Source organism: Ranitomeya variabilis, chromosome 2, assembly GCF_051348905.1.
Source record: "Ranitomeya variabilis isolate aRanVar5 chromosome 2, aRanVar5.hap1, whole genome shotgun sequence".
Lineage (NCBI taxonomy): Eukaryota > Metazoa > Chordata > Amphibia > Anura > Dendrobatidae > Ranitomeya > Ranitomeya variabilis.
The window spans coordinates 895,907,228-895,927,058 of record NC_135233.1 but is presented as its reverse complement, the minus strand read 5'-3'; the positions used below and the strand labels follow the sequence as shown (position 1 = coordinate 895,927,058).

Here is a 19,831-nt window from a genome sequence, read left to right as displayed (position 1 = left end):
ATCTCCAACAGGGCAGACAACTATCACTGATGTTTACAGCCTTCTATATGTCACATTTTAGCCCCTGTGCCACTGCAATCCCTGCACCCATTATAGGTACGTCGCTGCTTTCATCCCTCTTTAAAGATCTGTGAATTATTCGCAGGATATTAAAAGCATTTCTTGAGAAGTGATTTCCAATAAAATAACTGTGGAAACTGTGTGATTTTATTGAAGTTAGATTCCTTTTTGCTTTGTTTTGGAAACTGTGCCTAAAACAGTGCTAAATCTGGGTATTGATTATACCCCATCAATTAGCAAAGAACTTTTTTATATTATTTACAAATGACATTATTATTATTGGACCAGAAAAGGTCACAGCAGAACCACTATATGACAGAAAAGGTCACAGTAGCATTCACAGTCTGTCCCTTTACATCTATTGCATAAAGTTAAGGCCGGGCTAGCATTTCTGTGCACAGCATATGATCCGCATACATCCGCATGCATCATGCGTACATATCTTTAACATTGTATACGTATGGACATGTTTTTGCATGCGTTCGCATGCGTCGTTTCGCGATGTCCGGCGAACGCAACATGTTGAATTTTTTGAGGCGTCAAATATTGTGCAATCGACCGCATGCGGATGATTGCGGACGATTGCATAAAAAAAATCGATGGGAACGCATTGGTAAGCAAGGATTTGCGTACGCATGCCTTCGATACACATGCATACTTTAGACTGCGCATGTCCTGAAAATGATGTCACCGCCTCCACCATGCACATAAAAAACACAAACGCATGCCAAAACCCATTTAAATGCATGCACATGCAGCGTTTTTGTTTGCATCATGCACACGATGATGCGCAGGCGTTAGCATGCTTTTGCATGCGTTTTGGCATGCGTTTGCGCATACAGATGATACGCTGCGCACAGAAACGCTAATGTGAACCTAGCCTAAGACATACCTTTTGATGATAAAAATTATTATTTTAAATATGCACATTTCTGATGAATTGGTCTTCTAAATCCTATAAAGCTAAGCATCTCTAATATTTTTCAAAAGTTATGTAACCGTGTTTCCAAAGTTGATCGGTTTTAGCATCTTGTATACAGTATGTAGATGGCCAATTCTGACCCCAATCAAACTTTAAAAGTTCATCCCATATCTATAACATTCACTGTAGGGTAACCAAGGAATAAATTATTTCCACTGTCATACATGTATACATACAATTTTTAAATACATCATTTTCACTTAATTTGCGACATCCATAAACTATGCCACAAAATATATATTACAATATACGGTAAGTGGTGATCAAAAGTTATATCTTGATGAAATAATAATTATTTCTTAAAATCAATACCACTGGTTAGAAACATAATAATGCAAGAAAATCAATAAAAATTTAAGTTTGACTGAAAAGATTGTCTAGTAATTCGTAATTTATCTATATGACTGTACAAAATAAATTATCTCATATTTAAGAGATAAACATGTAATCTTCTTAACTTATCGCCCAGTCAATTAGTCTGCTGATTGCAATGAATCAATCAATGACTAGAAACAAATGCACAATGCTGCCACCCCTTTAGCTAATGTATCATTTTTAATACTTAATCATGGTACCTTAACGTCACAACAGTTCGCTTCAATGCCCTGTTATTTCTAAATCACGATATTTGTGAAAGTTTCTGCCACAAGCAGTGGAAAATTCTTTGGTTCCTCTAAAGAATTCAGAATGTTACTAATTTGCATGCAAGACCTTCATTAAACAGGACTCTATAATTCTATTTATCAGCAATAATCAGTTCCAAAACAACACTAGATAACAGCGACTGAATATTATTACTAGATTGCCTGTACAGTATATCATTACCGTGCATTTCTAAACAGTATTTCAAGACACTGTCTTAACGACTGCTGATACACATAAAAATGGAGGTAATTAAGGGGCCATAGTTGGGAATAAGAGAATAGCGCCGCCCCGAAGGCTGAAATTCCCTTGGGTGGCAGTTGTACATGACAGCTGACAGCCTGCGTTTTAAGACCTGGATGGTTTTGGAGCTGATCCGAGCCGATTAACCCCTTAAATACTGCTGTCAATGGTGGTATCTAAGTGGATAAAAGGAGGGTAAAAAGACCCCCCATGGCAGGGTCTACCTCCCGTGATCGTAATTGCAAGTGCCAATCATTGCCACGGTACCCTGAGGTCATCTGGGTATGGTGGCCTGTGAGATCCAGTGACTCACGGACAGGTCTCAGGGACTGCAGTACACGAGCACTGCAGTGCATGAGACAAACGATCAGAGTAAAAAATATACATGTCCCACATTGTCACTTAGTTAAAATGTTAAAAAAGTAAAATAAAATGTGCAAAAAAGTTGAAAAAAAACCTACAAAAAAGCACACAAAAATCAAGGAAAGCCATTTTGCCAATTAAAACACAGCGTTTGTGATAAAACAAAGATAAACAAAAAAAAATAATAATTGGTATCGCCATGTCCAAAACAACATGACCTACAAAATTGGCATGCTATAAATTTCGAACAGTAAACACCGCAAAAGAAGAATAATACAAACACATCAAAAATGTTAGTTTTTTCATCACTCCGTCACACAAAAATTGTATAAAAGGCGACCAATAAGTCATATGTAAAAAAAAAAGATATGAATAAAAAGGTCAAATCGTCCTGCAAAAAACAAGCCCTAATTTTGCTCATTCAGGAAAAAGAATAAAAGTTACAGCTCTCAGAATATGGTGATGCAAAAACAAATTCATTTTTGTAAAATATTGTTTTCAGTCTGTAAAAGCAGCCAATCATAAAAAAGTTACGGTATAAAAAAATAAAAAAAAGATAAAATGTAATGATGGGTGAGTGAGCTTAGATATGGTGTTATCCAAACGAGCTTACGTGCTAATTGAGCATCTCGGGATACTATGCTCAAGTCGCTGCTCAACAGCCGCAACACATGCAGGGATTGCCTGTTTGTTAGGCAGGGATTATCGAAGAGCCGCGAGACATGTGCAGCGCCCCAGGGTCCTGGTCATTGCAGTAATGTCATTCTTCCACCAGGGGGAGTGATGTTACATTTGAAGGCATTAAAGGAGATCGCTTTACCAGGTAACACCAACACACAACACACTTCATATTTGGGCACTCTTCACAATTAGGTAAAACTGGTGGTCTGGTTAGTTAGGCAGAAAGAAGCTGACTGAGCTTGGCTCAGGACAGTTGCTATCGGAGCTCCGCTCAGGTAGTGGGTCCCTGACAGGGGTGGGATCCTGTCAGAGGCCTAGACAGAAGGCCACGGAGCTGCGCCTGCCCGATGTGCGGCAGCTTCAAGAAAGAGACACTGAAGGAGAACTGTCTTGTAGAGAGTGAGAAGAAGTCATAGCAAAAGGAGAGGAAACCAGAAGTTCTGCCCTGCACAGGCTTGCCTCCTTCTGAGGCGCAGGATCCCGGGAGCCGATACACCGAGGGAGCAACAGTCCTTTATGCCTTGCTCCAGAGACTGGCAGGACAGCTAATTTTATGTTACCTGCCCGCCCTATACCCAGGAGGCACGGTGGCAACTTGTGGAGGCTGGGGCGTGCTAGAGTCCCTGTAAAAAGCCTCAGGCCACCAGTCATATGGGTTTGTCCTATCCATCCGGGGGACAGAGAGAGACACTACATCTAGAACATCTACTACAGTTGTGAGGACCTTATGAGAAGCTCAGCAGTAAGGTACTACAACACCCAGGCGCTAGAGGAAGGCTACTGATTTCCACCTGGATAGGGGGACTCTGGATTTGCCTTCAGACTGGCCGGACTCTGCCTGCCCTGTGATCTGGTGCTCTGGACTGTGGATGCTGAAGTCTACAGTAAAAAGGTAAAGAGACTGCAACCTTGTGTCCTCGTTCTTCACTGCGCCTCACACCATCCACCATCTACACTCTGGGAAGCCCTAGGGATACACTTCACCTGTGAGAAGGTATACCATCTAGCTGTCATAACATCACCCCAGCGGACCCCTAAGCAGCGTCAGTCACCCTGACCGACTACCACAGGTGGCATCATGAACACTTCCCCTTTAAAGACCTTTCCCTTATTTTACACGGACGTCCCTAGGGCCACGGACTGGGTCAGCCACCGTGACATCCCCCTGCGAACCAAAGGACCCAGTACCGAGTACCCCTAGCCCTACACGGGTGCGATCCACATGCAACCGTGGCTATTGGAGCATAGTATTTGAGCATGCCAAGATGCTTGATTAGCACTCGAGCATGTTCAGATAACACCTTATACGAGCACGCACGCTCATCACTAATAAAAAAAATACTGAATTGCTGTTTTTTGTTCACTAAGGGGTTAATAATACTTCTGAACTCATTACTGCTCTAGAACACCCAAAACTTACTATTATTTAATACCTATATATTAGTGCCATACACTAAAAAGCAAAGCTTTTATTAATGGATTTTATGTTTCTACTGACTGATCAAGGTCTTGCTGTTATCCCTTCTCTACGCTGACTGACAGGGAAGCCATGTTATGGCTAGAAGCTTTTCTTCCTTCTGGAGGAGAGCTATTTAATGAACTTTATGTGGAATCTCACTATAATTTGTAAGTCTGAAAGATAAAGTAATGTTTGAATGAGAATTAATTGATTAGGTAGCAAAAAAGGCAATTAGATGAATATGGGATAAACCCAACAATTTCGATAGGATCTACCAACAATCTATTGTGCCCTGATGCTGCCCTTCATGCAAATATTGAAGGAAAGAACGGTCATGTTGGATTTATTCTATGTTGCATTAATCCAGTACGAAAATGCTCATTCATCTGATTAAATGATTTTTAAACTTAACTTTATGATTCTCCACAGCACATCATACTAAGTAAGCAGGAAATTTGTAGTTGAGTACAATAGCAACCGTTATTAAGAGAACAATCATGCTAATTATCCTTCTATCTAGACAAAAGTGTGGTCGGGCCTGTCTAAATAGGCTACTAAATGAACACCGATTGGCTTCTATGAACACGATCATCAGTTGTTTCATGTCCGCAATTCTGTAATCTAAATTCACTGTAAGTGTCTGGAATGGATGAGCGTTCATTAATTAGATGGATAAAAAGAGGTAAATACCACGTAGCTTCCATTGTCTCAGTGTTGGACCTTTACCTAGGTGTTTTCTTTAAAACACAGTCCTAGTCGTTTCCAACAAGGGCACAAAAACTACAACAGATCTGTGTAGAAAATGAATTGGGTGTATCAGAATATTCTTATAGTAACTCTTGGGCATTATCTATAATTCTATTATGTGCGACCTCTTCTTACGACTAATGGATTCATTTAAGGAAAAAAAATACTATATATATATATCCTGCTTCCAGGATATTAATGGTCCAAAGCCTGAGGGCTTTCTATACTCACAGAAACGTATTCCCACCCTGGGTGCAAAACACTTGTCATCTTCTCTGCTTTAAGATTTGGAACTTTGCTCAACTGGTTCCTGCCCTGGGGGATAGTTAAGAGTTTCCAGAACCAAATGTCAAAGATGATACAACCTTTCTTGTGCTGCATGATTTTCTACAACATTTATGTTAATTGGATTTCTTGCTGTGGCATACCAGTAAATGCAAATGGCACACTTAATCCCTTAAGATGACAATCTGCTAATGGGTAAGTACATGGCTTAATCACTGCATACCAAATAGGTTATCTTAGTAAAATGCATTCAAAATGGTGTAGAAAGGCAAGTTTACTGTTTATAGACATTTGATATTCATTGTGAACCATTTCATTATCATCATCTTTTTTCATATCTCAATTTCAAGAAGTATTTATGAGATGTAAGTTGGCAGAGTATTTGAATGCAAACATCACAAAGTAATTATTTATGTATTTATTATACTAATTTATATAGTGCCATTAAATCCACAACACTTTACTGACATCATAATCACTGCGCTCTATTGGGGCTCACAATATAAATTCCCTATCAGTATGTGTTTGGTATGTGGGAGGAAACCAGAGTAACTGGAGGAAACCCACACAAACACGGGGAGAACTCCTTGCAGATGTTGTCCTTGGTGGGATTTGACGTCAGCACTCCAGGTCTGCAAGGCTAAAGTGCAAACCACTGAGCCTTATAGAAGACATATCTGTGTAAGTTGTCCTATTTTGGGTCCTCAGAATTCTGTGTGTCTCATATTTAACATAAATTGAACACAGATCCTACGTATTGCTTTGTCCATGAGGTCTAGAGTGCCGTTTTGTGTAGTGATGAGTAAAACATGGAAAAAGTACACATCTGCAATGGTGTGCATAGAAGAGAGGATCCCATAGTAAAGGTTAAAATGTGCTCCTTATTATGGTGCAAACTTTGGCACTTGACATTTCTTTACTCTCCATATCATTTCAACAACCTTTGAGACTATTCTTAACAATGGGGATAGTATTCATCCGGTTTTTGAGCACTTCAGCCCTCTTCCATTACAGGGTAAGATGTTGTGCCACCACTGGCATGTTTTTTCTGACCATTGGAGACATTGTACCATTCATGTTCTTTGAATGTTGTGGACACTTAATAATCTGTTTATAATGTGATATCCCACTGGTCAGGTCATCAGACTTTTCCCTGGTTAATGGTTTCACTCCACTCATGTTGTTGGGAATTTACAAGTTATAGATGACGCCTGTTATGAAATATGTCTGTTTGTCTTGTTTGGACTTTTAAACTTATTAGCTACTTTGCCCTTTAATAAAAATTAGATTTTTTTAACCACTATTCTCCATTATTCTCCATTTTTCTCCTGAGTCATACTATGTTTTGGAGTGTTATTTTGAATGTGACTCTTGATGATGCCTAGTCTCACAAATTAACATGCTACTGGGTTGTGCTGTGCCAATTCTTAGCAATACAGTTTCTGTGAAGACAGGAGTACTAATCGTGTTTTTACCACAAATGAACATGTAGGAAGGAGCAAACAAGCGTCAGCGCTCTTTGCAGCAGCCGGATTCACACACTACTGTCAGTGTGTTCTGGATGTCGTGCTGAGCGGTCGCATTACTGATGTCACTGCTCAGCACTGCATCTGGATATAGCAGAGTTGGGGATCATCGTGGTATGATTTACGGTGGACGACATTGGATTGTTGTTTTTTTATAGGTAATAAATGGGTAAAACAAGGTCGAAGAATGTTTTTTTACATTTAAAGGACTTTCTTCTATGTGTGGAGGTGTCCAAAACCATTACCCGCTTTCTAACGCATCAGAGCAAGTGGGGAAAGCCGAGGCTAAGCGCCAGAATTGGTGCATCTAATGGATGCACCATTTCTGTGGTGGCCGAAGGCTGGTGTAATGAGTCTGGGAGGGCGTCAATATCCATGGCCTACTAATGTAGACCTACAGCTGTCTGTTTAGCTTTCGCTGGTTATTAAAATAAGGGGAAACCCCATGTAATTTTTTCTGGGTCCCTTTTTTAATAACCAGTAAAGTCTATGCTGGCAGATTTGATATTAATAGCCTGGGAAGCTCCATGTTTATTGCACCCTTCCCAGTATAATGACACAAGAATCCAGCTGCCTGTTTTTTCTCATCTGGGTATTAAAAATAAGGGGGACCTCACTTCATTTTTTAATTTTATTTCTTTATTAGCTAAATACATGTACCGTAAGCTGCACATGCACTGCACTAATTATATATCTCTCTTACTATGCACATGTGCTGGCTAGTGAATACTCTCATCAGTGTTGCATGCTCTCAGCGAGACCAGGTGTACAGTGATGAGAGTATAGTCATCAGCCGATACCTGACTGGTGGTAACCTTTTCACCATCTGTCACAGCTGCTGGCTCACATGCTGTGCTGTGTGTGACATCGTGGGACATGTGATACCCAGTGGTTGTGATCAGTGGTGACATCAGTAAGGTTAGCACTGGCCAAAGCCGGTGTTTTACATACTGTCAGACAGATGACAGCGTGAGAAATGCCAGATGTTCGGGCCCCACATTCACTTGAATGGTTCCGGGTTCCGGATCAACTTTGGCTACCCTAACCGAATGTTTTCATAAATTTCAGCTAAACCCGACAGACCTGAACATCCACAGGTCTGCCTATCCCTATGAAAAATTTGTTGGTACATTTCTTTTTTTAATTTTATGAAGTTTGCCAGTGACATATGTTGAAGCACAACCCCAGACCATGATGTTCCCATTCCAAACTTTACTGTTCGTATGTTGTTTTTGGGGTGATATGTGGCACCCACCAGGGCCATGGGATACTTGGAACCAGGTTGGACAGTTCTTTGGGGAAGTCATGGGGCCGTAACCCGACTCTGTGGCCCTGGGCGTGCAGTAAAAATACAAGGGGAAAAGTTATATGGGATTGATTCGTGACGCTACCCGTGGTGTTCAGCAAGGGATTACCGACACTGCGGTTCAAGTCCAATGGGGGCGATGGTGATGCAGCAAAGATGGTAAAGCTCCCCACGGGTAGAGCGGGGCCCCAGGGCAGATTTAACAGTTGGTTCAGGTGGTGGTGAATGTTGGGGTGAAGAGAATAAACAAGGTATGCAGAAAAGTGCAGTTTTCTTTACCTTTACTTCTTGGTAGATGAACATGCAGTCCGCGGTACCAGTTACAGATAACAGCAGGAGTCTGGCTAGCCTGGAAGCACTCAGGGGGTCCACCTTGCCAGGTGAAGTTGGAAGCCTTCCTGCTGCGTTCTATTTTTGGGTCCCTGCTGCCTGCAGCCCTCTCCTAAGTGTTGGCTTTGACCTGTATGGTAGACAGTGCGAGCCTATCATGGGCACTATCTGTTCAGTAGCAGCTCTGGGCTCTTGGTATGCTGTGGTGTCTCTGGGTGTTCAGTGTGGCAAGGGAGCTTGCAAATCCCTACCCTCCAGATTCAGCTGTGGGGGCATACAGCATCCGCACAGCCATGGACTCTGGCGTTCCTTTTGTCAGCGCTCCACTCCGGGGTCAGCTCTCAGGCAGCTGCAATTCTTCAGAGCCCTTATCTCCACTCCTCTCTTTCCTACTACCTTCCAGCAGCCTAAAACTGACTCCTCCTCCCGACCAGAGAGAGCAGCTCCCCTGATGCTGGGTCTAGATCTCCCCCTTCTGGCCTGGAGCCGGAATTGTTTTGCATGCTGTGTAGAGTATTACGTGGCATGGGGACCTCTTCCTGCTTCCAGACATGACATCACCCTTCAGAGGGAGGCAATGTCACCATGGCAACTGGACTCTGGGGTGCCACAGATATACAGTAATCTTGGGTCTCCAAACAAGGTGTGTATTATGGAATATAAAAAGAGTTCAATTTTGGTCACATTTGACCATACTATTTTCTCCCAGTACATCACAGGCTAAACTAAATGTTGTTGAGAAAACTTTAAATGTGTTTTAAAATGCTTTTTTTTCCCCGAAATGGAATCTTGCGTGGTGAGCGTGCATACAGGCCATGGAGGTTGATAGCATTACTTACATTTTTGTTTGAAACAATTGTACCTGCTTATTCCAGGTCTTTCTGTAGCTCTCCACTTGTGGTCCCTAGCTCTTGGACAACACTTCTGGTAATTTTTGTTCACTCCTCTTCCTCCTCACTCCTAGTGTTGAGCGATACCGTCCGATACTTGAAAGTATCGGTATCGGAAAGTATCGGCCGATACCGGCAAAGTATCGGATCTGATCCGATACCGATACCCGATACCAATACAAGTCAATGGGACTCATGTATCGGACGGTATTCCTGATGGTTCCCAGGGTCTGAAGGAGAGGAAACTCTCCTTCAGGCCCTGGGAACCATATTAATGTGTAAAATAAAGAATTAAAATAAAAAATATTGCTATACTCACCTCTCCGATGCAGCCTGGACCTCACCGAGGGAACCGACAGCGTTCTTTGCTTAAAATGCGCGCTTTTCCTTCCTTCCGTGACGTCACGGCTTCTGATTGGTCGCGTGCCGCCCATGTGGCCGCGACGCGACCAATCACAGCAAGCCGTGACGTAATTTTCAGGTCCTTCTAGGCATTCAGTATTTTAAAATTACGTTCCGGCTTTGTGATTGGTCGCGTCGCGGTCACATGGGCGACGCGACCAATCACAGCAAGCCGTGACGTAATTTCAGGTCCTGATGCCTATTTCTGCATTCAGGACCTGAAATTACGTCACGGCTTGCTGTGATTGGTCGCGTCGCGGTCACATGGGCGGCACGCAACCAATCACAAGCCGCGACGTAATTTTAAAAATGCGCGCGTTTCCTGCCTCCCGTGACGTCACGGCTTGTGATTGGTCGCGTCGCCCATGTGACCGCGACGCGACCAATCACAAAGCGGAACGTAATTTTAAAATACTGAATGCCTAGAAGGACCTGAAAATTACGTCACGGCTTGCTGTGATTGGTCGCGTCGCGGCCACGCACGCGACCAATCAGAAGCCGTGACGTCACGGAAGGAAGGAAAAGCGCGCATTTTAAGCAAAGAACGCTGCCGGTTCCCTCAGTGAGGTCCAGGCTGCGTCGGAGAGGTGAGTATAGCAATATTTTTTATTTTAATTCTTTATTTTACACATTAATGTTGTATTTTACACATTAATGTTGTTTCGATACCGATACCCGATACCACAAAAGTATCGGATCTCGGTATCGGAATTCCGATACATCAAATATCGGCCGATACCCGATACTTGCGGTATCGGAATGCTCAACACTACTCCTCTGTCTGAAGTCTTGAAGGGGGTACCTGTTAGTAGCTGGTTTATGGTGAAATTATGTTTTTTCCACTTCGGGATTATGCCTCCAACAGTGCTCTCTGAAACCTTCAGCAGTTTAGAAATTCTTCTGTAACCAATGCCAACAGTATGTTTTGCAACAATAAGATTTCAAACATCTTGAAACAACTCACTGGTTTTAACCATCATGAGATGTTTCTAGTGTGGCACCTTGGTTATGAGACACCTTTTTATAGGCCATCAGTTGAACCAGCTGATTTATTTTTTTAACTAAGTGTCAGAATTGAATTCTAATTACTGATAAATTTCAGATGGTGTAATGACTTTCTATGACTTTTTGCATCTCTCTTTCTTCATGTGTTCAATATCTTTTCCCTGTGTCATTTCTCCTTAATGCACAAAACTTTATTTATAAACATGCATGGTGATTTATTTGCCTGTGTGGATTGGATGGGTTGTTACTGGCATCTGGTGAGAATTTCATGTCAATAGCACCTTTAGAAATATATTTACTTAGAAAATTGATGACGTGCTCAATGCTTATTTCACCAGCTGTATTCTTTATGAAAAGTTGAGCAATTTTGACATTCTTTACATTGTTTAATTGTTTATTTTCTGATGATCATTAGTTTTGGTGGTTATTATAGCTGTGTGTTCAATTTTGCTGGAATTTGTTGACAGATTTGTCTCTTACAACTAAGCTGAGCTTCAATTAAGGTAATATTTCCTTCTGAAAAGCTTTTTCAGAAAGCTACCAGTAGCTTATGCTGAGAAAATCGCTGCAGAACCATTGAAGTAAAGTCTATACCATATGTATTAGAATTGAAATAAAAAAGATAAGTTTTTAGTTTGAGGTGGCAGGATGAAGTGATAGTTGCTTGAATGAGTGGTGTGAAGGACAGGACAGAGTAGAACGTTTCCTCAAGACAGTGGACATAGGAGACTGGGAGGTTATAGAGCCATTAACAGTTATTGATATGTTCAAGTGGCTGTATAGTTGTTTCTGCACTGTTTTTAGTACTTTAAGCCCAAAAGGCTCTCAAGTATATCTTAAAGAAATAGATTAAAAGTTAATTTTTATATAACTCATTTGCTATTGCATAAGTCTGGTGGGGGATTGGGCAAGATGCAGGAAATATAATATATTTAATTTCCTCCATGTTGAGTTTTAGACAAGATGCCCAGGCCTAGCCACGGAGGGAAATTATGGCCTAGGGTGTGCGTTGTAAGGTTTTGACATACATCACAATGTAGCTGTGGGTTTACCATGCACATGCACAGAGACAGAGATGTCCTGTCTTGAAGTCTTAACCTAGAGCCAAGATGCTGGGAGTTTCATCATGCAGGTACGGTAAGAAAAGACACTGAGAACTGTACCTTTTGCCGATCCTCTATACGGCACAAATTGTGAAAAGTTCACTCTTGAAAATATGTATTTTTAAAAAATTTGAGTAGAATTCAAATTTTCTCAAACACATTTGCCAAACTCTATGCAGGACCATATATTCTGTGGTAGTTGTTAGATGAAGTTGTAGTACCAAACCTTTCTGATCCTTTTCTTCTCCTGCTTCTTAAAAACAGCAAATAACTTCTAAGGTCTGATGTAAGTGAGTATAGAGTAACATTGCCAGACCGAAACCTCATCCATGGTTTAGTATAATATACTCCCAAAGATAACAGAAGCACTTGAAACAATAAATCTTTGAAATCTGTGGCAGAACTAACGTCCTGTCATGGCAGTAATGAAACAAGAGTAATGAAGGGAGGCGATAGCTGGACAAAGGGGTTGAGTCAAAGAATGGCATATTAAAAAAGATGGAATTGTTGCATGTATGAAAGAAGAAGGGAAGATTCCTGTTGTTAGTAATAGGATAAAGATATAGGCTGAGTCCTGGCTAAATGAGACGTGAGATGTGACGTCACCGCTGTGCTCTGCTTTTACTTTCCGGCCGGCACTCACAGTTAGTGCGGGAAGCAGACGGCGAGGGACGTGTGACAGACAGCAGAAGGTGAGTATGTAGTGTTTGTTTTTTTTACTTTTACAATGGTAACCAGGGTAAACATCGGGTTACTAAGCGCGGCCCTGCACTTAGTAACCCGATATTTACCCTGGTTACCATTGTAAAACATCGCTGGCATCGTTGCTTTTGGTGTCAAACACGAAGATACACGCCGATCTGACGACCAAATAAAGTTCTGAACTTTCAGCAACGACCAGCGATATCACAGCAGGATCCAGATCGCTGCTGCGTGTCAAACACAACGATATCGCTATCCAGGACGCTGCAACGTCACTGATCGCTATCGTTATCGTTGCAAAGTCTGTTAGTGTGAAGGTACCTTAACAATAGTTCGGTCGAGCCCTTACAATTTCTGAATGATTGGTTTAATCTTTCATTCAAAGGTTCATTATCTAACAAATACATATAGCAGCACTGATGACTAGTGTTGAGCGATACCGTCCGATACTTGAAAGTATCGGTATCGGAAAGTATCGGCCGATACCGGCAAAGTATCGGATCTAATCCGATACCAATACCCGATACCAATACAAGTCAATGGGACTCAAGTATCGGACGGTATCCCTGATGGTTCCCAGGGTCTGAAGGAGAGGAAACTCTCCTTCAGGCCCTGGGATCCATATCAATGTGTAAAATAAAGAATTAAAATAAAAAATATTGATATATTCACCTCTCCGACGCAGCCTGGACCTCACCGAGGGAACCGGCAGCGTTCTTTGCTTAAAATGCGCACGTTTACTTCCTTCCGTGACGTCACGGCTTCTGATTGGTCGCGTGCCGCCCATGTGGCCGCGACGCGACCAATCACAGCAAGCCGTGACGTAATTTTCAGGTCCTCAATGTCACGGGAGGCAGGAAACGCGCGCATTTTAAAATTACGTCACGGCTTGTGATTGGTTGCGTGCCGCCCATGTGACCGCGACGCGACCAATCACAGCAAGCCGTGATGTAATTTTCAGGTCCTGAATGCAGAATTAGGCATTCAGGACCTGAAATTACGTCACGGCTTGCTGTGATTGGTCACGTCGCGGTCACATGGGCGGCACGCAACCAATCACAAGCCGTGACGTAATTTTAAAATGCGCGCGTTTCCTGCCTCCCGTGACGTCACGGCTTGTGATTGGTCGCGTCGCCCATGTGACCGCGACGCGACCAATCACAAGCCGGAACGTAATTTTAAAATAATGAATGCCTAGAATTAGGCATTGAGGACCTGAAAATTACGTCACGGCTTGCTGTGATTGGTCGCGTCGCGGCCACATGGGCGGCACGCGACCAATCAGAAGCCGTGACGTCACGGAAGGAAGTAAACGCGCGCATTTTAAGCAAAGAACGCTGCCGGTTCCCTCGGTGAGGTCCAGGCTGCGTCGGAGAGGTGAGTATAGCAATATTTTTTATTTTAATTCTTTATTTTACACATTAATGTTGTTTCGATACCGATACCCGATACCACAAAAGTATCGGATCTCGGTATGGGAATTCCGATACCCGCAAGTATCGGCCGATACCCGATACTTGCGGTATCGGAATGCTCAACACTACTGATGACTCTTTTCTTTTGTATACTGCTATTAAACATGATAACTAAAGCTACACATGACTATAAAAGAACTACAGTGCATTGCAAAAGTATTCGGCCCCCTGGAACTTTTCCACCTTTTCCCACATATCATGCTTCAAACATAAAGATACCAAATTTTTGGTGAAGAATCAACAACCAGTGGAACACAATTTTGAAGTTGAACAAAATTTATTGGTAATTTAAAATTTTTGTGGAAATTCAAAAACTGAAAAGTGGGGCGTGCAATATTATTCCGCCCCTTTAACTTAATACTTTGTTGCGCCACCTTTAGCTGCGATTACAGCTGCAAGTCACTTGGGGTATGTCTCTATCAGTTTTGTACATCGAGAGACTGAAATTCTTGCCCATTCTTCCTTGTCAAACAGCTCGAGCTCAGTGAAGTTTGATGGAGATCGTTTGTGAACAGCAGTTTTCAGCTCTTTCCACAGATTCTTGATTGGATTGAGGTCTGGACTTTGACTTTGCCATTCTAACACCTGGATACATTTATTTGTGAACCATTCCATTGTAGATTTTGCTTTATGTTTGGGATCATGATCTTGTTGGAAGACAAATCTCCATTCCAGTCTCAGGTCTTTTGCAGACTCCAACAGGTTTTCTTCAAGAATGGTCCTGTATTTGGCTCCATCCATCTTCCCATCAATTTTAACCATCTTCCCTGTCCCTGCTGAAGAAAAGCAGGCCCAAACCATGATGCTGCCACCACCATGCTTGACAGTGGGGATGGTGTGTTCAGGGTGATGAGCTGTGTTGCCTTTACTCCAAACATATCATTTGGCATTGTTGCCAAATAGTTCGATTTTGGTTTCATCTGACCAGAGCACCTTCTTCCAAACTTTATACGGCACTTTTTATGGATATCTTTGAGAAATGGCTTTCTTCTTGCCACTCTTCCATAAAGGCCAGATTTGTGCAGTGTATGACTGATTGTTGTCCTATGGACAGACTGTCCCACCTCAGCTGTAGATCTCTGCAGTTCATCCAGAGTGATCATGGGCCTCTTGGCTGCATCTCTGATCAGTCTTCTCCTTGTTTGAGATGAAAGTTTACAGGGACGGCCGGGTCTTGGTAGATTTGCAGTGGTATGATACTCCTTCCATTTCAATATGATCACTTGCACAGTGCTCCTTGGAATGTTTAAAGTTTTGGAAATCATTTTGTATCCGAATCAGGCTTTACACGTCTCCACAACAGTATCATGGACCTGCCTGTTGTGTTCCTTGGTCTTCATGATGCTGTCTGTGCTTCAAACAGAACCCTGAGACTATCATAGAGCAGGTGCATTTATACAGAGACTTGATTACACACAGGTGGATTATTTTTATGATCATTAGGCATTTAGGACAACATTGGATCATCCAGAGATCCACAATGAACTTCCGGAGTGAGTTTGCTGCACTGAAAGTAAAGGGGCCGAATAATATTGCACGCCCCACTTTTCAGTTTTTTAATTTCTACAAAAATTTATAATAAGCAGTAAATTTCATTCAACTCACAATTGTGTTCCACTTGTTGATTCTTCACCAAAAATTTACATTTGGTATCTTTATGTTTTAAGCATGATCTGCGGGCAAAGGTTGAAAAGTTCCAGGGGGGGCGAATACTTTCGCAAGGCACTGTAATTCTAGTAAGCAATGCTAATAAAAAATTTAGCATCTTAATGACAAAGTTTTGTCTCTTTCATGTACAACACCTGTTATCTTATTCTTCACATTTGTAGATATAAGGAGCAATAAGAATACAAAGGTATAGCACTAAAAATAACAGTAACTCATTTATGCTCAGTTGGCTTAATATACTTCTATATTCTTTTCATTACTAATAATAGTATTTTATTTTCAGAAATTTCTACCAAAAAATCAAGGACCATGACCTTCTGGACAAAAGGAAAACTGTGACAGCGTTAAAAGCAGGAGAAGACAGAGCGATACTCCTGGGGCTGGCAATGATGGTCTGTTCCATTATGATGTATTTTCTTCTAGGGATAACACTTCTTCGATCATACATGCAGAGGTAATTTGGTGCCTGTCGCATCCAGTGTGAATATATATGACCTTATTGCTTTTATTGGGTTCATTTCATCGTCTTTTTGTAACTTTCCAATCTGTTTGAAACATTTAATGTGCAATAGAAAATTAAAACTGTGTAACACCAAATGCATAAGTCCTGAATTGGAAGCTTTGTATTCCAAACACATATGCGATCACCAGCTTTGAAGCTAGGTACAGGCACAGACTAAAATGACACCAGATGTCTCTGTGAAATAAAAGTGGATTGGTTTTAACAGTGGGTGGAATTCATCAAAGAAGAGAAAAGCAGAAAGGAAGTCACATAGATCACGTCGATCATAGAACAGACTTTCATTGGCTTATGATATAAACTATCTCACTGGCAAATGCTAAAACTCTGGAAAACACAGGATGTGGTATCATAGGTGGAGAGATAAATATAGTTTTGCATGAAATAGAAATATACACTCAGATATAGGTATTTTCTCATGTTAAAATCATACAGTGCAATTTTAGGTGCAAAAATTATTTGTATGGTATGCCTATGTGTAAGTAAATCTTTTTTGTGTTTTTATATATCCAGTAATAAAATATATATTTATGACAATACAATACTGGCATAGTACCAATCCTTTTCTTATTGATAGACTAATAAGAATGAGTCATATGACACTTTTGTGCTAGGCAGTTCACAACCAAAGTCAATATGTTGCAAAGATTACAGCGGTCAAGGTGTGGTGTTGTGACCCCAGGTACCTCTGAGTGTGTTAGAGTATTCAGATGTTCTCCATTTAGGCCGCATACCTTCAGATGGTGCTGGAACCCCATTTTATTAAAATAAATCAGTTTTCATTGATGAAATTGGTGTAAAGTATATACAAGAGAGAGCAGGCACAAAACTCAGTATTCACCTGTTTTACACTGAGGCACAGACTTGTCAATTTCAAGTGGCGGCATTTTGCTAAAAAATGATATTTAAGGAATGCAACATGCCTGAAGTGAATACTCCATTCACTTTATCTGTCCTTCACTGACCACAGTACTTTCATGTGATACAATTGTCTCAGCCTGGCAAGTCCAGTATAAAACTTCCTAGTCTGGTCTACAAGTTTCCCTCTCTTCAGCCCCACTTTGCTCCACTTTGCCTCTGCTTTCTGAGGGTTATCCACTAACCAACAGCTATAACTCCACTGGGCTCCTGGCTATATCCACTGTAGCTGAGCTCCACTTCACCACACAGGGTCCAGGATGATCCGACCATATTACTCTGCCACTGATCCAGTTACAGAATCTTGCTATCTCTGTTTTCCTTCTTACTGTCACCCACTCCTCAATATGTGGCCTAGTCTGTCACACTCTCTGTGACTGTCTTCCCTTAACTCACTCTAACCAGGAAATATATTTCTTCTTAATCCCGCACACTCCTCCCATCTGCATAACTGACTGTTACATTTTCCTTTTCCAGCTGTCTAATCTACTACAGCTCTAATGGGAGACATTACATTTAATTAAGCATTAAAAAAATTCTCAACAATAATATGTTTTATAACAGTAAAAGTCTTCAGGGAGGGTGTGAGACATCTCACTCCTTTCAATGTCAAGCCTATCTTGCCCTATAAAATAAACAAGTGTCTCGGGGCTCGGAAGGGAAGTGGTCACGTTTTGGAATGCAGACTTTGATGGAATGGTCTGCGGGCAGCATGTTACGTTTGCAGAGCCCCTGATGTGCCTAAGCAGTAGAAACCCCCCACAAGTGACCCCATTTTGGAAGCTAGACCCCCCAAAGGAGCTTATCTAGATATGTGGTGAGCACTTTGAACCCCCAAGTGCTTCACAGAAGTTTACAACACAGAGCCGTGAAAATAAAAAATCATTTTTCTTTCCTCAAAAATGATGTTTTAGCAAGCAATTTTTTATTTTCACAAGGGTAACAGGAGAAATGGGACCCCAATAGTTGTTGCCCAGTTTGTCCTGAGTATACTGATACCCCATATGTGGGGGTAAACCACTGTTTGGACACACGTCGGGGCTCAGAAGGGAAGTAGTGACTTTTGAAATGCAGACTTTGATGGAATGGTCTGCGGGCGTCACGTTGCCTTTGCGGAGCCCCTGACATGCCTAAACAGTAGAAACCCCCCACAAGTGACCCCATTTTGGAAGCTAGACCCCCCAAGGAGCTTATCCAGATATGTGGTGAGCACTTTGAACCCCCAAGTGCTTCACAGAAGTTTACAACGCAGAGCCGTGAAAATAAAAAATAATTTTTCATTCCTCTAAAATTATGTTTTAGCAAGCAATTTTTTATTTTTGCAAGAGTAACAGGAGAAATTGGACCACAATAATTGTTGCCCAGTTTGTCCTGAGTATGATAGTACCCCATATGTGGGGGTAAACCACTGTTTGGGCGCACGTCAGGGCTCGGAAGGGAGGGAGCACCATTTGACTTTTTGAACGCAAGATTGGCTGGAATCAATGGTGGCGCCATGTTGCGTTTGGAGACTCCTGTGCCTAAACAGTGGAAACCTCTCAATTCTAACTCCAACACTAACCCCAACACACCCCTAACCCTAATCCCAACCCAACCACAACCCTAACCCTAACACACCTCTAACCCCAACACAACCCTAACCCTAACCATAACCATAACCCTAACCACAAGCCTAATCTTAACCCTATTTCCAACCCTAGCCCTAATTCCAGCCCTAACCCTAAGGCTATGTGCCCACATTGCGGATTTGTGTGAGATTTTTCCACACCATTTTTGAAAAATCCGCAGGTAAAAGGCACTACGTTTTACCTGCGGATTTACCGCAGATTTCCAGTGTTTTTTGTGCAGATTTCACCTGCGGATTCCTATTGAGGAACAGGTGTAAAACACTGCCGAATCCGCACAAAGAATTGACATGCTGCGGAAAACACAACACAGCGCTGCTGCGCGGTATTATCCGCACCATGGGCACAGCAGATTTAGTTTTCCATAGGTTTACATGGTACTGTAAACCTGATGGAAAACTGCTACGAATCCGCAGCGGCCAATCCGCTGTGGATCCGCAGCCAAATCCACACCGTGTGCACATAGCCTAACTTTAATTCTAACCCTAGCCCTAACCCTAGCCCTAACCCTAGCCCTAACCCTAACACTAACCCTAGCCCTAACCCTAACCCTAGCCCTAACCCTAGTGGGGAAAAAAATATATATTTTCTTTATTTTATAATTGTCCCTACCTATGGGGGTGATAAAGGGGGGGTTCATTTACTATTTTTTATTTTGATCACTGGGGGAGCGGACTGATTGGCAGGGGAGCGGACAGGAGGACGAAGGGGAGCGGACCACATTACGGGACTGAACGGAGGACTGGGGAGGAGATCGGTGGTGGTGGCAGGGGCAGATCAGGGTTTCCAGCCATGGCCGATGATGTTGCAGCATCAGCCATGGCTGGATTGTAATATTTCACCACTTTTCATAGGTGAAATTTTACAAATTGCTCTGATTGGCTGTTTCACTTTCAACA

At 42.0% G+C, this 19,831-nt stretch overlaps 1 protein-coding gene across 2 annotated transcripts in view; it reads left to right on the top strand.

Moving 5' to 3' along the window:
- Nucleotides 1-19,831, top strand: part of KCNMB2 (potassium calcium-activated channel subfamily M regulatory beta subunit 2) — a 999,199-nt gene that overhangs the window by 844,442 nt on the left and 134,926 nt on the right. For both annotated transcript variants that reach the window (XM_077290498.1, XM_077290499.1), the window contains one exon: nucleotides 16,153-16,323. In XM_077290498.1, coding sequence (XP_077146613.1) covers nucleotides 16,153-16,323 — 171 coding nt within the window. The remainder of the gene's footprint in view (nucleotides 1-16,152; nucleotides 16,324-19,831) is intronic.